Here is a 16,924-nt window from a genome sequence, read left to right as displayed (position 1 = left end):
CTAAAGGGATTTTGCTAAGCAGACGCACTACAGGACGAGCAGGTGAGCCGATTAGCTTCTTTAATGTATAAACTGATGGGAATGTGTACAAAGACCTAGCAACACCACAGCCTTCTCATTTGCTAACAACTTTTTTAAAAGTGACGTCACAATGCTGCCTTCAAATGCCATAAACGTTGTCCCTTAACATAGCTATCCAGTGGTTTCGACAAGATGATACAACAGCAATCACCTATAATACATCATAAGTACAATTAGTGATTTACGTGTTAGGGATGTACCGAATATCGGTATCGGTGATATCGGCCACTTCTGAGAGTATCGGTATCGGCAAATGGACACCGATATTTACCTATATGTTTTCCAAACTATTTTCAGTTTGTTTAATATTAAGAGTGACACATATTTCATCGGTTTCTTTTAGACTTAAAGTTGATCTACAGTATTATCAATTGTAAAATCGATTTCTTTTTGCATGTGTACGCCTTTGATTTGCACTACTCTTACTCAACTGATATTTTTAGCCAATCGATGCCAAAGTAGTGGTGAAGAAAAGGCAAAGATCCTCAGTCAGGATCATGGGCGTCCGAAGAAAATTTTCTAGGGAGGGTCTCATTCCATAGTTGCTATAATACGTCTCGTATTTAATGGTTTGCTATATTACCTATACATTTTCGTGATCCAGGGGGAGGAGCGGGCCCCACTCTGCCCTCCCCTTCGGGCGCCCATAATAAGGATAGCAGACCCGTAATTTGAATCCCAAACGATACAGAGATTTCGATTCAGAAGAAAATGCTATGGAAGAAACAGTGGCGTAACTAAAAGTTTGGGGACCTCCCCGCAGACAGCGTGGAGTGGGCCCCTTCTCTGCAGCCCACTTCACGATTTGGGGCCCCCTGATGGCTTGAGGCCCTCCCGCAATGCGGGGTCTGCGGGGCCCTTATTTACGCCCCTGAGAAGAAACCCACAAGACGCTCACTTTGTCATTATTTTCTTCTACTTGTTGGCTAAAAACAATTAGTTCTAAAGTTATTAAAAATAGTTTTATTGTTTTCGACTTCGCTTAAATAACCCTCTTATTTTTTTTATGATATACACACAGCAACACCTTGTTCAGCACATAATTTTGTAAACAATAAAAATTTGTGACGGTAGTATCCGTTTGCATTATATGTATGTAATAGAGACTAGTAAATACAATGTAACTATCAAAGTACATTATCACTCTAAATATCAATCACTAATTCGAAGAATTAAGTTTACATTATATAAGAATTTGTTGCTTTTTAGTTCATTTTATGTGAGCTGGATTAAATTTAGAGGAAATATGTTTTTTTGTGTGTGGAACCTAATATGAAATTCTGCTTTTTTGTCTTTGTATGTCAAATTTTGGCCTTCTAATATACCCTATTGCAATGTTGATAATTTAATTATTCTGAAAATTCCTGATAATATATCAAGAAATGTGTCCAAAAGTATCGGTATCGGTATCGGGTATCGATGAAAAAGTACCCGATACCGATACATCCCTATTACGCGTGCAACATATTTCACTATATTTTGATAGAATTACATAATTTAATTTAATTTTTTTATTTTTATTTTTTAGGGACTTTTGGATGCCAATCTCAAGTGCTTTTGGAACCCGTCCTTACTGGAGGCTATGAGGCTTCTGGAATACCAGGGATATGTCGCACCTGGAGTTCTACTTGTTACCGCCAACGCATGTGCTTTAGAAGTCATACGTGCTGCTTGGTCAAGAAAGGTGTTGAAAGCACCAAGTAACTACACAATCACATTAGTAGGTAAGTGTTGAAATAGTCCTTTTTTTTATTATTCATTTTTTTCTCCTTCGTCTTATAACATTGGCCTGATTTCTGTAGTGAAAAGAATTACGTTACAGTCGTCGTAGTTTTGTTAGCATATGCAAAATATAGAAGGTCTTCGCTTGGCAACCGTTGAGAGTGTTCCGCCTACACGCGTTGCTGCAGAATGGACAAACCACTGTATTCAATACGCAAAGGTCGAGGTCATGTTTTGGAGCATGTCAAGGACAAATTCTTTTCAAGTTCGTTTTTTCTTATATATATATTTATTATTCATTACTGGCTTTTTTCTGTCTGTGTGTGTATGTGTGTGTGTATGGTATATCTAATACCTTTTGCTGCAATATTGAAAGAAATGATTACAGGTTAAATCTAAAACAGCTGGAGATGTCGGGGGGAGGGGAGGGGAATAAGCACGTACTCTTTTATGTGATTTCACCGCCTCCGGAACCATTAACATGTTTTGTGGAGATCTAATTTGACCCAATCAACAAAAATGATGCCTGCTTATGTCTATAGTACGTGCCTGATGGTCGGACACTGGTCTATTTCTTCTTGGATTTATCGAATATGCTTTGGATGATTTCAGTTCCTAGTTAAAAAGAAAAAGTGTCATCAACTATGTTCAATATCTACATTATGTTTGTTTATTGTCCCTTTAATTTATATGAGAAGTCATTTTTTTCTCTTTTCTTTGAAATGAACAGGATGTCAAATCATGTCATTTTGCTCACATTGCAAAATAAATCAATCTGGAAAGTACACCTTTGTATTTTTTTTTTTACAAATTAAGTAACAAATGAAGAATAGGAGCAAATTGCAACGATTAAAAAAAAAAAAACGTAAAATAGTTCAATATGAGCATAATGAGCTCTTCATTATAAATAGTAGTTCCACGCAAGATCTTGGATAGTCAAAAGACGTTTAGTAAGAACTATCTATGTTATATAAATACAAATTTTGTGAATCTGTAAATTTAATAAAAAAAAACTGACACCACAGATTTTAAATTATTGCATAACATAAAGAAAATATTACACTATTGTGGATAATATCAGTCGATGAGATATTTTATATCTGAAAATAAAAAAAAAACTATCATAATTATAATACCTATCTTCTTGTTTTTCGGCTGGTAAAGCATTTTTCTCCTCTTGATATTTTTCACACGTTATCGTCATAAAATAAAAATAAATTATAATCAAATAAAACACTTTTTTAAAACCAGTTATTTGTGTTACAGTTTCGGTAGTATATAATTTCTTCCATCAGACTCATTACGTTGAAATAGATAATGATAATAATGAAGTAGATAATGTGCCTGATAAAGACAATGATAATGAGATAATGATGAGATAGATAATGATAATAATGAAGTAGATAATGTGTCTGATAGAGACAATGATAGTGAGATAATGATGAGATAGATAATGATAATAATGAAGTAGATAATGTGTCTGATAAAGACAATGATAATGAGATAATGATGAGATAGATAATGATAATAATGAAGTAGATAATGTGTCTGATAGAGACAATGATAGTGAGATAATGATGAGATAGATAATGATAATAATGAAGTAGATAATGTGTCTGATAGAGACAATGATAGTGAGATAATGATGAGATAGATAATGATAATAATGAAGTAGATAATGTGTCTGATAAAGACAATGATAATGAGATAATGATGAGATAGATAATGATAATAATGAAGTAGATAATGTGTCTGATAGAGACAATGATAATGAGATAATGATGAGATAGATAATGATAATAATGAAGTAGATAATGTGTCTGATAAAGACAATGATAATGAGATAATGATGAGATAGATAATGATAATAATGAAGTAGATAATGTGTCTGATAGAGACAATGATAGTGAGATAATGATGAGATAGATAATGATAATAATGAAGTAGATAATGTGTCTGATAAAGACAATGATAATGAGATAATGATGAGATAGATAATGATAATAATGAAGTAGATAATGTGTCTGATAGAGACAATGATAGTGAGATAATGATGAGATAGATAATGATAATAATGAAGTAGATAATGTGTCTGATAGAGACAATGATAGTGAGATAATGATGAGATAGATAATGATAATAATGAAGTAGATAATGTGTCTGATAAAGACAATGATAATGAGATAATGATGAGATAGATAATGATAATAATGAAGTAGATAATGTGTCTGATAGAGACAATGATAGTGAGATAATGATGAGATAGATAATGATAATAATGAAGTAGATAATGTGTCTGATAGAGACAATGATAATGAGATAATGATGAGATAGATAATGATAATAATGAAGTAGATAATGTGTCTGATAAAGACAATGATAATGAGATAATGATGAGATAGATAATGATAATAATGAAGTAGATAATGTGTCTGATAGAGACAATGATAGTGAGATAATGATGAGATAGATAATGATAATAATGGAGTAGATAATGTGTCTGATAAAGACAATGATAATGAGATAATGATGAGATAGATAATGATAATAATGAAGTAGATAATGTGTCTGATAGAGACAATGATAGTGAGATAATGATGAGATAGATAATGATAATAATGAAGTAGATAATGTGTCTGATAGAGACAATGATAGTGAGATAATGATGAGATAGATAATGATAATAATGAAGTAGATAATGTGTCTGATAGAGACAATGATAATGAGATAATGATGAGATAGATAATGATAATAATGAAGTAGATAATGTGTCTGATAAAGACAATGATAATGAGATAATGATGAGATAGATAATGATAATAATGAAGTAGATAATGTGTCTGATAGAGACAATGATAGTGAGATAATGATGAGATAGATAATGATAATAATGAAGTAGATAATGTGTCTGATAGAGACAATGATAGTGAGATAAGGATAATAATGTAGATAGTGTGTGTGACAAAGACAATGATAATGAGATAATGATCAGGTAGACAGTGATAATAATGTAGATAATGTGTTTGATAGAGACAATGATAGTGAGATAAGGATAATAATGTAGATAATGTGTCTGATAAAGACAATGATAATGAGATAAGGATACTAATGAAGTAAATAATGTGTCTGATAAAGACAATGATAATGAGATAAGGATACTAATGAAGTAGATAATGTGTCTGATAGAGACAATGATAGTGAGATAAGGATAATAATGTAGATAGTGTGTGTGACAAAGACAATGATAATGAGATAATGATCAGGTAGACAGTGATAATAATGTAGATAATGTGTTTGATAGAGACAATGATAGTGAGATAAGGATAATAATGTAGATAATGTGTCTGATAAAGACAATGATAATGAGATAAGGATACTAATGAAGTAAATAATGTGTCTGATAAAGACAATGATAATGAGATAAGGATACTAATGAAGTAGATAATGTGTCTGATAGAGACAATGATAGTGAGATAAGGATAATAATGTAGATAGTGTGTGTGACAAAGACAATGATAATGAGATAATGATCAGGTAGACAGTGATAATAATGTAGATAATGTGTTTGATAGAGACAATGATAGTGAGATAAGGATAATAATGTAGATAATGTGTCTGATAAAGACAATGATAATGAGATAAGGATACTAATGAAGTAAATAATGTGTCTGATAAAGACAATGATAATGAGATAAGGATACTAATGAAGTAGATAATGTGTCTGATAGAGACAATGATAGTGAGATAAGGATAATAATGTAGATAGTGTGTGTGACAAAGACAATGATAATGAGATAATGATCAGGTAGACAGTGATAATAATGTAGATAATGTGTTTGATAGAGACAATGATAGTGAGATAAGGATAATAATGTAGATAATGTGTCTGATAAAGACAATGATAATGAGATAAGGATACTAATGAAGTAAATAATGTGTCTGATAAAGACAATGATAATGAGATAAGGATACTAATGAAGTAGATAATGTGTCTGATAGAGACAATGATAGTGAGATAAGGATAATAATGTAGATAGTGTGTGTGACAAAGACAATGATAATGAGATAATGATCAGGTAGACAGTGATAATAATGTAGATAATGTGTTTGATAGAGACAATGATAGTGAGATAAGGATAATAATGTAGATAATGTGTCTGATAAAGACAATGATAATGAGATAAGGATACTAATGAAGTAAATAATGTGTCTGATAAAGACAATGATAATGAGATAAGGATACTAATGAAGTAGATAATGTGTCTGATAGAGACAATGATAGTGAGATAAGGATAATAATGTAGATAGTGTGTGTGACAAAGACAATGATAATGAGATAATGATCAGGTAGACAGTGATAATAATGTAGATAATGTGTTTGATAGAGACAATGATAGTGAGATAAGGATAATAATGTAGATAATGTGTCTGATAAAGACAATGATAATGAGATAAGGATACTAATGAAGTAAATAATGTGTCTGATAAAGACAATGATAATGAGATAAGGATACTAATGAAGTAGATAATGTGTCTGATAGAGACAATGATAGTGAGATAAGGATAATAATGTAGATAGTGTGTGTGACAAAGACAATGATAATGAGATAATGATCAGGTAGACAGTGATAATAATGTAGATAATGTGTTTGATAGAGACAATGATAGTGAGATAAGGATAATAATGTAGATAATGTGTCTGATAAAGACAATGATAATGAGATAAGGATACTAATGAAGTAAATAATGTGTCTGATAAAGACAATGATAATGAGATAAGGATACTAATGAAGTAGATAATGTGTCTGATAGAGACAATGATAGTGAGATAAGGATAATAATGTAGATAGTGTGTGTGACAAAGACAATGATAATGAGATAATGATCAGGTAGACAGTGATAATAATGTAGATAATGTGTTTGATAGAGACAATGATAGTGAGATAAGGATAATAATGTAGATAATGTGTCTGATAAAGACAATGATAATGAGATAAGGATACTAATGAAGTAAATAATGTGTCTGATAAAGACAATGATAATGAGATAAGGATACTAATGAAGTAGATAATGTGTCTGATAGAGACAATGATAGTGAGATAAGGATAATAATGTAGATAGTGTGTGTGACAAAGACAATGATAATGAGATAATGATCAGGTAGACAGTGATAATAATGTAGATAATGTGTTTGATAGAGACAATGATAGTGAGATAAGGATAATAATGTAGATAATGTGTCTGATAAAGACAATGATAATGAGATAAGGATACTAATGAAGTAAATAATGTGTCTGATAAAGACAATGATAATGAGATAAGGATACTAATGAAGTAGATAATGTGTCTGATAGAGACAATGATAGTGAGATAAGGATAATAATGTAGATAGTGTGTGTGACAAAGACAATGATAATGAGATAATGATCAGGTAGACAGTGATAATAATGTAGATAATGTGTTTGATAGAGACAATGATAGTGAGATAAGGATAATAATGTAGATAATGTGTCTGATAAAGACAATGATAATGAGATAAGGATACTAATGAAGTAAATAATGTGTCTGATAAAGACAATGATAATGAGATAAGGATACTAATGAAGTAGATAATGTGTCTGATAAAGACAATGATAATGAGATAAGGATACTAATGAAGTAGATAATGTGTCTAATAAAGACAATGATAATGAGATAAGGATACTAATGAAGTAGATAATGTGTCTGATAAAGACAATGATAATGAGATAAGGATACTAATGAAGTAGATAATGTCTGATAAAGACAATGATAATGAGATAAGAATAATAATTGAGTAGATAATGTGCCTGATAAAGACAATGATAATGAGATAAGGATACTAATGAAGTAGTTAATGCCTCTGATAAAGACAATGATAATGAGATAACAATAATAATGGAGTAGATAATGTGTCTGATAAAGACAATGATAATGAGATAATGATGAGATAGATAATGATAATAATGAAGTAGATAATGTGTCTGATAGAGACAATGATAGTGAGATAAGGATAATAATGTAGATAATGTGTGTGACAAAGACAATGATAATGAGATAATGATCAGGTAGACAGTGATAATAATGTAGATAATGTGTCTAATAAAGGCAGTAATAATGAGATAGTGCTTAGATAGATTATGATAAAGTAGATAATGTGTCCGATAAAGAAAATGAGATTATGAAATCGATAATGATAATAATGAAGTAGAAGACGTGTCTGATAAAAGCAATGACATATAGCCGTAACTATAGCACAGAACATTAATTTTTTTTCTGTTTAAAGGGAGAAAGAGGAGGTCAGATTTTTATTTAAATTGTGTGTAATTCCAAAGCTAAATTAACCAATAATCAAGCATAAAAAATAGTTTACCCTAAATCCTTTGAACCTATGGATAGACTGCTTGTCTTAAGTAATTGATTAACGCGAAAGTGTTCTCAGTGTCCAATGATCTAGCACCAAAAACAAAAAGGCATTACACATCTTTTCTTTTCTTTTTAAATGCAGAAGTGTGAATACAAGTTCTCTTTTCTTTCTTTTTTTTTTCACAAATAAAAGAGATTAAAAACTTTCAAGATTTGTCGGATGTACTTAGAAGTATTTTTATATATCCATTCATACGTTGGAACTTAAAAAAAGAAAATAAAGATTTCTAAAAAAAATCCAAATAAAAGCGACCGATTTTCTGCTACCTATAACGAACTAGGTTAAGATGTGCATAAATTTATTGCTTGTGCGCTTGCATGATTTGATTGGTAGAGACGGTGATACAATAAGAATTCCCGCCAGCAAAATTTCCTCACGTTTCTACTCTTGGATACATAAAAGCTAATACAAAGATTTAAAAGAAAAGAACAACAAATGGCGCGTTTTTAAGAAGAAAAAGATCCATCGGATCAAATACGCTACTTTCGAGATAACTTCCTTTCCATTCATTCGCTCGTCATTTTCTCTTTACAAAAATGCGGATCAAAAAATTCTCCTCCCATTTGTCTATCAGGAAGGAAGAGCTGCAAAACGGGCCACGCAGAAGGGATAAGAAATCTTCAAGACAACAGGAAGCAAGACGTTATTTCATTTTAAGATTTAATCCGCTCCTTTGGTTGTTTTTGCTTACAGAGAGACGGATGCTCAAGGTGTAATTAGTAGCAATAATTAATTCATGTCTATGTTCCATTAATTACAGAAGCCTGATATGAGACGGGCTGATCCAATTTGCCATGCTGAAACAACAGTGCGTGCGTGAGGGAAGGGTACCTAACCATTCCACTACCTAATATCCTATGCTAATTTTGTTCCTTGCTATTCTGTCCTGTTATTTTCTCTTCTGATCCACATTTATGCTTATTAACATTATGAACTCTTTCATATCGTCGCATCGTCATTAAAAAGAACAGTTACATCTCATTAAACTCTCTTTTATTTATTTACTTCTTTTTTTCAAGAAATTAATTTTCTTGTAACGAGATAATGCATTATAAGACACGCCGTGTTTGTTAGGATTTTCGTAATATTAAACATTTACATCGACAAATTTTATTTCTTTATATTCAATAATAATAATAATAATAATAATAATGATAATAATAATAATAATAATAATAATAATAATAATAATAATAATAATAATAATAATAATAATAATAATAATAATAATAATAAAACATTTAAAGTTGGAATGGCCAAAATTTTCAGGAATCGAAAGTTTCACTTTCCGGATTTCGAGAAATTCCGGAATTCAGAAAATTACTCGGATTTTTTAAATTGCGGATTTTTCGGACATCGATTTTTTTTGAATTCCGCAACTTTCTGAAACCCAGGTTTTTCCGAAATCCGGAAGTTTTCCTATTTTACCTTCCGGATTTCGGAATGTAAAAATTCCGGAATTGGCCATCCCTAATTTGAAGAAGTAAAAACATCGCTGTATATAAAGAACATCTTTCTGTAAGAAATAAAATATCCCTTTCAAAATATGAGATAAATATTCCAATAAAAAAACTCCTTATGAAAGATAACAAAAAAAAAAAAAACTGAGAATGCTCCAAAAGCATTGCCAGAACGAATTTAAAAAGAATTAATTTTTCTTATTCTAAAGGCTTTATACCAATTGTTCTATGTACTTCATTATTATACTCATTAAACTATATCTATCCCTTTGTAATTTCCTTGAGTACTATTTTTTCCACATGTTTTGCTTAAGAGTTCTGTTAAAACGTTGTATGATATGTTGTTTTACATGCTCAAAATGGAGGGCTCAAAATTGAAAAATTCACAAAATATCATCTCTCTATGACTTACACGATTCCCGAGATATGGCTCCTTAAATCTTCCAAAATCCGAACTTCTTTGCCCAATATCTCGGGGACAGTAAGAGTGACGCGAAAAATTTCATCACTTTCTCAAATAGTTCTAATGCTCTATCGAATAGAGGACTAAAAATTGAAAAATTCGCAAATAACACATCCAACTTCTCCCCCCCCCCCTTCCGCGCACACACATATAGAGACTTCAATAACAAACTATTAATTACGTTGAAAAAAATCTTTTTCATCCCTTTGTTTCTGGTAAAAGGAGTTTTCTGTCCAAATTTCGTATTTCTAGCTGCATTAATTGTGTTTACTCAAACCTTCTCAATGTTACATAATTGCGTCAACGTTACATTCTCTTCAAATTCTGAGAACCTTTGGGGTCTCAACCTCTTATATACATATTCAACTAAAGTAAGAACTGAATGAATTATCATTTTATTATTTGCTTGTTGAATCATATCGCGGCTCACCCTTTGAAAAACAATGATCTACAGAATACTGAATGTATGTGAAATTAAGTTAGGAAAACGCATGCATTCCTGTTGATTCAGTTGCATACATGTATCAACTATTGAAAAGGTTTTAATAATTTGAACCCGGAGGTTCACTAAAATGCAGGTTAGAACATGTTAAACTGATGGGTTACTCCAATACACAAAGGAAAATAAACTACCCGCAGCTACCTCCACTTCTGATTCAGACTACAGCCATTGAGTATATATTTCTTTCCCCTTAAGAAATCTTTCTCGTAGAGTAATTTACATGAGAAAAAAAAATGTTGGCATCTCATGAAAGAAATATGTGTCACGTTTTCAGTTGTAGTGGGAGACGACGAGTTTCGTAAACACATGCATTTGGTTCATATTAATGCCTCCTTTCATGCACCTACTAACAATATAAGAAAGACGAGAGAGGAGAGGGATATTGTTTTGTTGTGTGGTGTGGATTTTTTTTTTTTTTTAAATTTTACTTCGCCTTCGTCTTCTGTTTGCCTCACGTAACATTGAGGGGTTATGTTGTTCTTAAACACCACGCACAATGAGAAGAACACGTTTCTGCCTTATGTTTATTAGCACGCCGTCACACCTTCACTACAAAGATCACAGCAATCTTCTTGGCTGCAGGTGTGAATTCCCCAACGGACGCCTCTGATTCCAGCTTAACAACACTTTCAACCAATTTCGTTTTTCCTCTTCTTTTCTTCATATTTCTTGATTCTTTCTATCTAATTTTAGTCGTACTTAACTCGGATATGAGCCGGTTCTTTAGCATTCTTTAGCATACAGATATGTTCTACAAATATCAAGAAGGAATCAAGATTCTCCACAAGGAAACAAGTTTAACTTTTAGATGATTTAGACACAGTCGTTTTGTCCATCATATTTTTATAGCAAAGATTACATCGAACTAAAAACTGAATGTCTACGATGCTGGCTTGTATGGAAGTTTATGTTTTCATATAAAATTTCATGCAGCGTGGAATGCACTGTGGACTAGCATTCAGTATCACCTTTAAATTAAAACCATCATTACTTTCTTTCTTCCCTTTGAGTAGTATCTGTCCTTTAAGTAACATAAAACTTATGAGAAGTAATATTTGTATGCTCAAAGCATGAAAAGTATTCTCATTTGAGTGGTGGCTGTCACGTAACAAAAATAAAGCTTATGAGAAGTAATATTTGTATGCATTGAGCATGAAAAATATTATTGTATGCTCAGAGCATGAAGAGTATTCAGTCTGAGTAGTGGTTGTCACGTAACAAAAATAAAATCTATGAGAAGTAATATTTGTATGCTCAAAGCATGAAAAGTATTCTCATTTGAAAAAAAATGAAAATGAAATGAAACCTGTAAGTTTTACGTCCCACGCTTATGCCGGTTAGGCTAAAGGAGACGATGATTATGAGAAATGAATGAAATGGTGGAATGAAGAAAGTGGGAGGAAACGGGAGAACCCCGAGGAAACCCACGAGCACGGTGTTTGTCCACCACAAAGTCCACACGGCGCGAGCTGGGATCGAACCAGGGACCCCAAGCACCGGAGGTGAACGCTCTACCACTGAGCCACCGCACCCCCATATTCTCATTTGAGTGGTGGCTGTCAGGTAACAAAAATAAAGCTTATGAGAAGTAATATTTGTATGCTTAGAGCATGAAAAATATTATTGTATGCTCAGAGCATGAAAAATATTATTGTATGCTCAGAGCATGAAGAGTATTCAGTCTGAGTAGTGGCTGTCACGTAACAAAAATAAAATCTATGAGAAGTAATATTTGTATGCTCAAAGCATGAAAAGTATTCTCATTTGAGTGGTGGCTGTCACGTAACAAAATTAAAGCTAATGAGAAGTAACGTTTGTATGCTCAAAACATGCACAATATTCTAATGTAAGTGGTGGCTGTCACGATAACAAAATTAAAGCTAATGAGGAGTAATATATGTATGCTCAGAGCATGAAAAGTATTCTCATCTGAGTGATGACTGGCACATAACAAAAATAAAGTCTATGAGAAGTAATATTTGTATGCTCGGAGCATGAAACGTATTCTCATCTGAGTTGTGTATGTCACGTAACAAAATAAAAGTTAATTAGAAGTAATATTTGTATGCTCAGAGCATGAAGAGTATTCTCATTTGAGTGATGTCTGTCATTTTACAAAAATAAAGCTGTTTTATTGTGCTTATAAATCCGGACTCCACTTATTACAAATAGCAAGTCGGCAAAGTAGGCAGCGCTACGACAATCCAATGCATAAATGATACAACATGTCCAACAAATATTATAGATGTCGTCCGTACCGTCTACGGATAACACATAAAACAAGCAGATGCCACTGTATGATATTTTATAAACGCACTCTATATTCGATATTCATTAATAAACAGCTCTATGGGTATGGCCTATGGAACCCGGAGGATCAATGCGTTCACAAAAGCTCTCCATTGACTTCTGTCCTTAGCCAACTGGATCCAGTTTCTATTTTGTATCTCTATTTCTGCCAGATTCATCCTAATGCTGTCCTCCCATATATATGTTCCTAGCTCTAGGTCTTCCTAATGGTCGTTTTGCGATTGGACTTCCAGTTAAAATTCATGAATATAGTAGATTAATATTTAGTTCACGTTTCAAATTTTTATTGTTAACCACATTGTTGATAATTGCTATGTATGAATCTCACGATAAGTTTTCATCTGAGATTTTATTTGTACTATTAGGTAGAAGAATAAAAAGTGACTCGCTTACTAGAAGTTTTTTAATTTTGCAGATTTTCATATGGCCGTTATTTCTTGCAAATAAGCTTAGTTTGCTTTTCTACCTTCGATTCCTCGCTTTACGGAATGTTGTTTCGTTCTTAGGGAGGAGGGGAAAAGGTTAGATCTTGTCCGCGAAAAACATGGCAGAAGTCGAAGCCATTTGCGGGACTAATGAGGCAATATATCTGCACACACTGTTTCTAGTAGAAAACTTGTATGCTTTTATTCGTTGGCACGTTACTTGCTGTCACCAAACTGGTTCTGGAAACTGAATATAGTCTCTGGTGTCCTCTTCACTAATGTGGCAAACCATAGCAAGAAATTTTCAACTCTTAAAAAGAAACTCTCTTTTATATATAATATAAAGTTACCTCGATCTTTATACTACTATATAGATTTTCAAAACAATACCGACGTTTGGGAGGTGATTCCTAATACCAAGATAAGACGAAAAGTATAGACCAATTTGGGTGCACAAATGTTTTCTTTCGCAGTTCTAGGCTGCCAAAAATATAAAATCAACTTTAAAGGTTTATAGCTCCAAAACTATGGCACCTACCATAGTCGGGTCAAAAGTATTTAGGAACTAGTATTTGATATATCCAAATATCCAAGTTTCAGAATCCTGCAATTTTTATAGAGGTAGTTGGTGAGTACTTCGAATTATGGGTCTGTGTCTGTAGCCAAATAGCCGTTATGAAAATTGTTGCGTGAGTACCTTAGGATTCTGGAATATGTATTTTTGGATAGCGCTTATACCTCTTGAACCACGAGACTGATCTTGCTCTAATTTGTCACATAGATGTGGTTTGAACCTGGAATCTTTTTTTGTCATTTCACTTTGACGGTGCAACTTAGGGAAGGGGGAGGAGGGGAGATATTTAAAAATGATCAAAAATGACCGATGTTAGTGCCGAATCCATAGTTTTCGGGGTCGCTGAGACGAACAGTGACTCTTTCGATGCAGTTTAAATCAAAATTTCCTTTATGTCCAAAATGAAACGTATTTTCCCCGTGAGAAGAACGGGTGTTCTTTTAGTTAATAGCTAAACTTACAATTATGAGGCTGATTTCCTTGTATCAGGCAACCATCACAAGAACTATGTACAGCGGGTTGACGAACATTGTAGGCGCTTTGGTTTAATCTGAATGTGCAAACCTATTGCATGGTGGCAACTTCAAAAGCCTGTAGAGCCGCAGCGAAGCGGAAATACTCGTATATTGACTTTATCTATCAGTTCTCCAAGTTCACCAGAAACTCATCCCAACATCTTTATATTGAAAATGGTATGTTTATGTGTTTGTCTATAGCGATTCACCTCCTTTGTGAGTCCTTTTGTTCTTTATTTCTGTCTGTAAAGGAACGTGTACAGATATAGTGAGAAATGGGAAAGGAAATCCATGCTCATGTTAGAATGCTGCGTTGTGTAGACAGCACAGGTTCAGGTAGTTAAATATTAAGATTACAAATATATCAGAAAATTTAATTTACATGAAACAAGGAACATTTAACTATATTTGCTGAAGAACCATTAAAATTGCTGTTCATTGCAGAAAAATGGAAAAAAAATAATAATTCTCCATATAAATGAATGAGCAAATAAACAAAAATGGCGGATGTTTTCACCACTTAACTAAATTTTATTATTAATGGATAAAAGTACGAATTGAAAGAGAAACTAACTCAACACTGTAACGTTGCCTCCTATTCGTGTTTGCGCACGAAGAATAGCAATTATTGACTACTGAAATTCATGATGTTGGCTTTCCCCCAACTCGCATTTTACATAGTTAATCTCTTCACCCCTCCTCCTTTTCTTCAAAATTCTAGCGGTTGCAGTGTCGAGAGCTGGCCGACCTTGATAATTAGTCCCGCAGGAAGATGAGTTCTTCCTCCCCTAACACGTTGTCCCAGGAGGCCATAACGCCATTTCTGGCTCTTGTCGTCATTAAAATAGCTTTTACTCTCACTGTAGCTGATATTTCGTCGAAGCTGTTATCTGGAATCAAAATAGCAATGTTCTGATAACTAACAAACGTAAAACTTGATTCAGTGCCGATGCTTTTCTGTCTGTGATTCATTAAATTTAATGAACTTTCAGTTTTCACAGAGATAATACAATGTGTAGATAACGCAATTAATTACGCTATGAATTAAGAATGCCATCCCGCACACTATCAATCTTGAAACCAGCCATCTTTACAACATAATGTAATCTACTTTTGTGAGTTGTTAATTTTGTTTTGTTTATGTTTCTAAGCTTTATAGTTCATTGTTCGTGGTTTAGAAGATCACAATGTGAGATCACATTCCGTTGATGCTCTTGAACTGATAAAAACTTACGGCAGCCGCAGTACACAATAAGACAAAGTAACATTCAATAGAGATATTTTTGATCAAATGCGTCTTCTCTGTCCAGTTCTAATGTGTAGCGTATGGTTCCCCTTTCCCGAATCCTATTTTCTGTCTTTACTAGTTGGTCTCTGGTACAAACCCCAAATTGACTTGGCGAATCTAAATTACATTTTTTTTTTTTTTTTTTTTTTTTTTTGTCTACGCCACATACAGTATGTATGACGTGTCTGATACATTTATGCAGACGGAGAGACTGCGAGGCAATTTCTTTGTTTACAAGTGACGTCAGACGTATGGCAGTGTTGTCAGAGACACTTTTTTTTTTACGCGAAATTTCTTTCATATGCACAAGATGTTCAAGAAGACAAAAAGAATAAGTTGAACCTAACGAAATTTGTGTGAGAGCAGTCGTGAACATATTTTATTTAAGACTTTTTTTTTTTTTTTTTTAGTAACCATGCATACAATGTTGTCCACCACAAAGTTCACCTGGTGAGATCTGGGACCGAACCAAGGACCCCATGCATCAGAGGTGAACACTCGACCACTGAGCCATCTCAGCCCTAGTGATGATGAAGGTCCAAATGTAACTGGAACGAAAGCAAAATAACGTCCTTCTCGAGACAAAGGGACGTATCTCATCAACTTTTCTAGAAGACAAGTGCAAAGATTTTATCATAATTTATTCTATCGTGTTCTGTTAAATTTAATTTCATTTCTTAAATTATATACCTGATACGAAAGAAACCAAACTAAATTTTAAAACAAAACGATGGAATAAATAATGAGAACATGTTTCAAACTTGTCTCACGGAAAAGTTAAGAAAATGAGATACGCCTTTTTGTCTCGAGAGGGACGAATTGATAAATACTAGATATGCAGAAAAATAAGTGACTTTTTTTTAAAAAAAAAAATATTTATATTAAACCAAGCGCTTACTACTCATAGAACACTTGCTTACAAAAAATTGTGAAAAAATTCCATATTTGTTGTTTGAAATGTTTAAATTCTAATCATTGAGTTGGGTTCAGTTTATTAGCTTGATTGAACGGTTTGGAGTGTAGTCTTCTCTTTTCAGCACCGGGGCTACATGAAATGTCAACATATACCTTAACGCGGTATCCGAACCACATACACTCTCACCGGGAATGGAACCCAGGTCTCCCTCACTGAAAGTATA

At 33.0% G+C, this 16,924-nt stretch overlaps 1 protein-coding gene across 2 annotated transcripts in view; it reads left to right on the top strand.

The window, feature by feature from the left end:
• ko (Stork-head domain-containing protein knockout) overlaps positions 1-16,924 on the top strand; it is a 540,883-nt gene that overhangs the window by 364,181 nt on the left and 159,778 nt on the right. For both annotated transcript variants that reach the window (XM_081760382.1, XM_081760381.1), the window contains exon 3: positions 1,610-1,805. In XM_081760382.1, the coding sequence (XP_081616508.1) occupies positions 1,610-1,805 (196 nt within the window). The remainder of the gene's footprint in view (positions 1-1,609; positions 1,806-16,924) is intronic.

Source organism: Thermobia domestica, chromosome 5, assembly GCF_964235325.1.
Source record: "Thermobia domestica chromosome 5, izTheDome1.hap1.1, whole genome shotgun sequence".
NCBI classification, from domain to species: Eukaryota; Metazoa; Arthropoda; class Insecta; order Zygentoma; family Lepismatidae; genus Thermobia; species Thermobia domestica.
The sequence above is the reverse complement of the archived record's forward strand: the minus strand, read 5'-3'. Positions and strand labels throughout refer to the sequence as shown.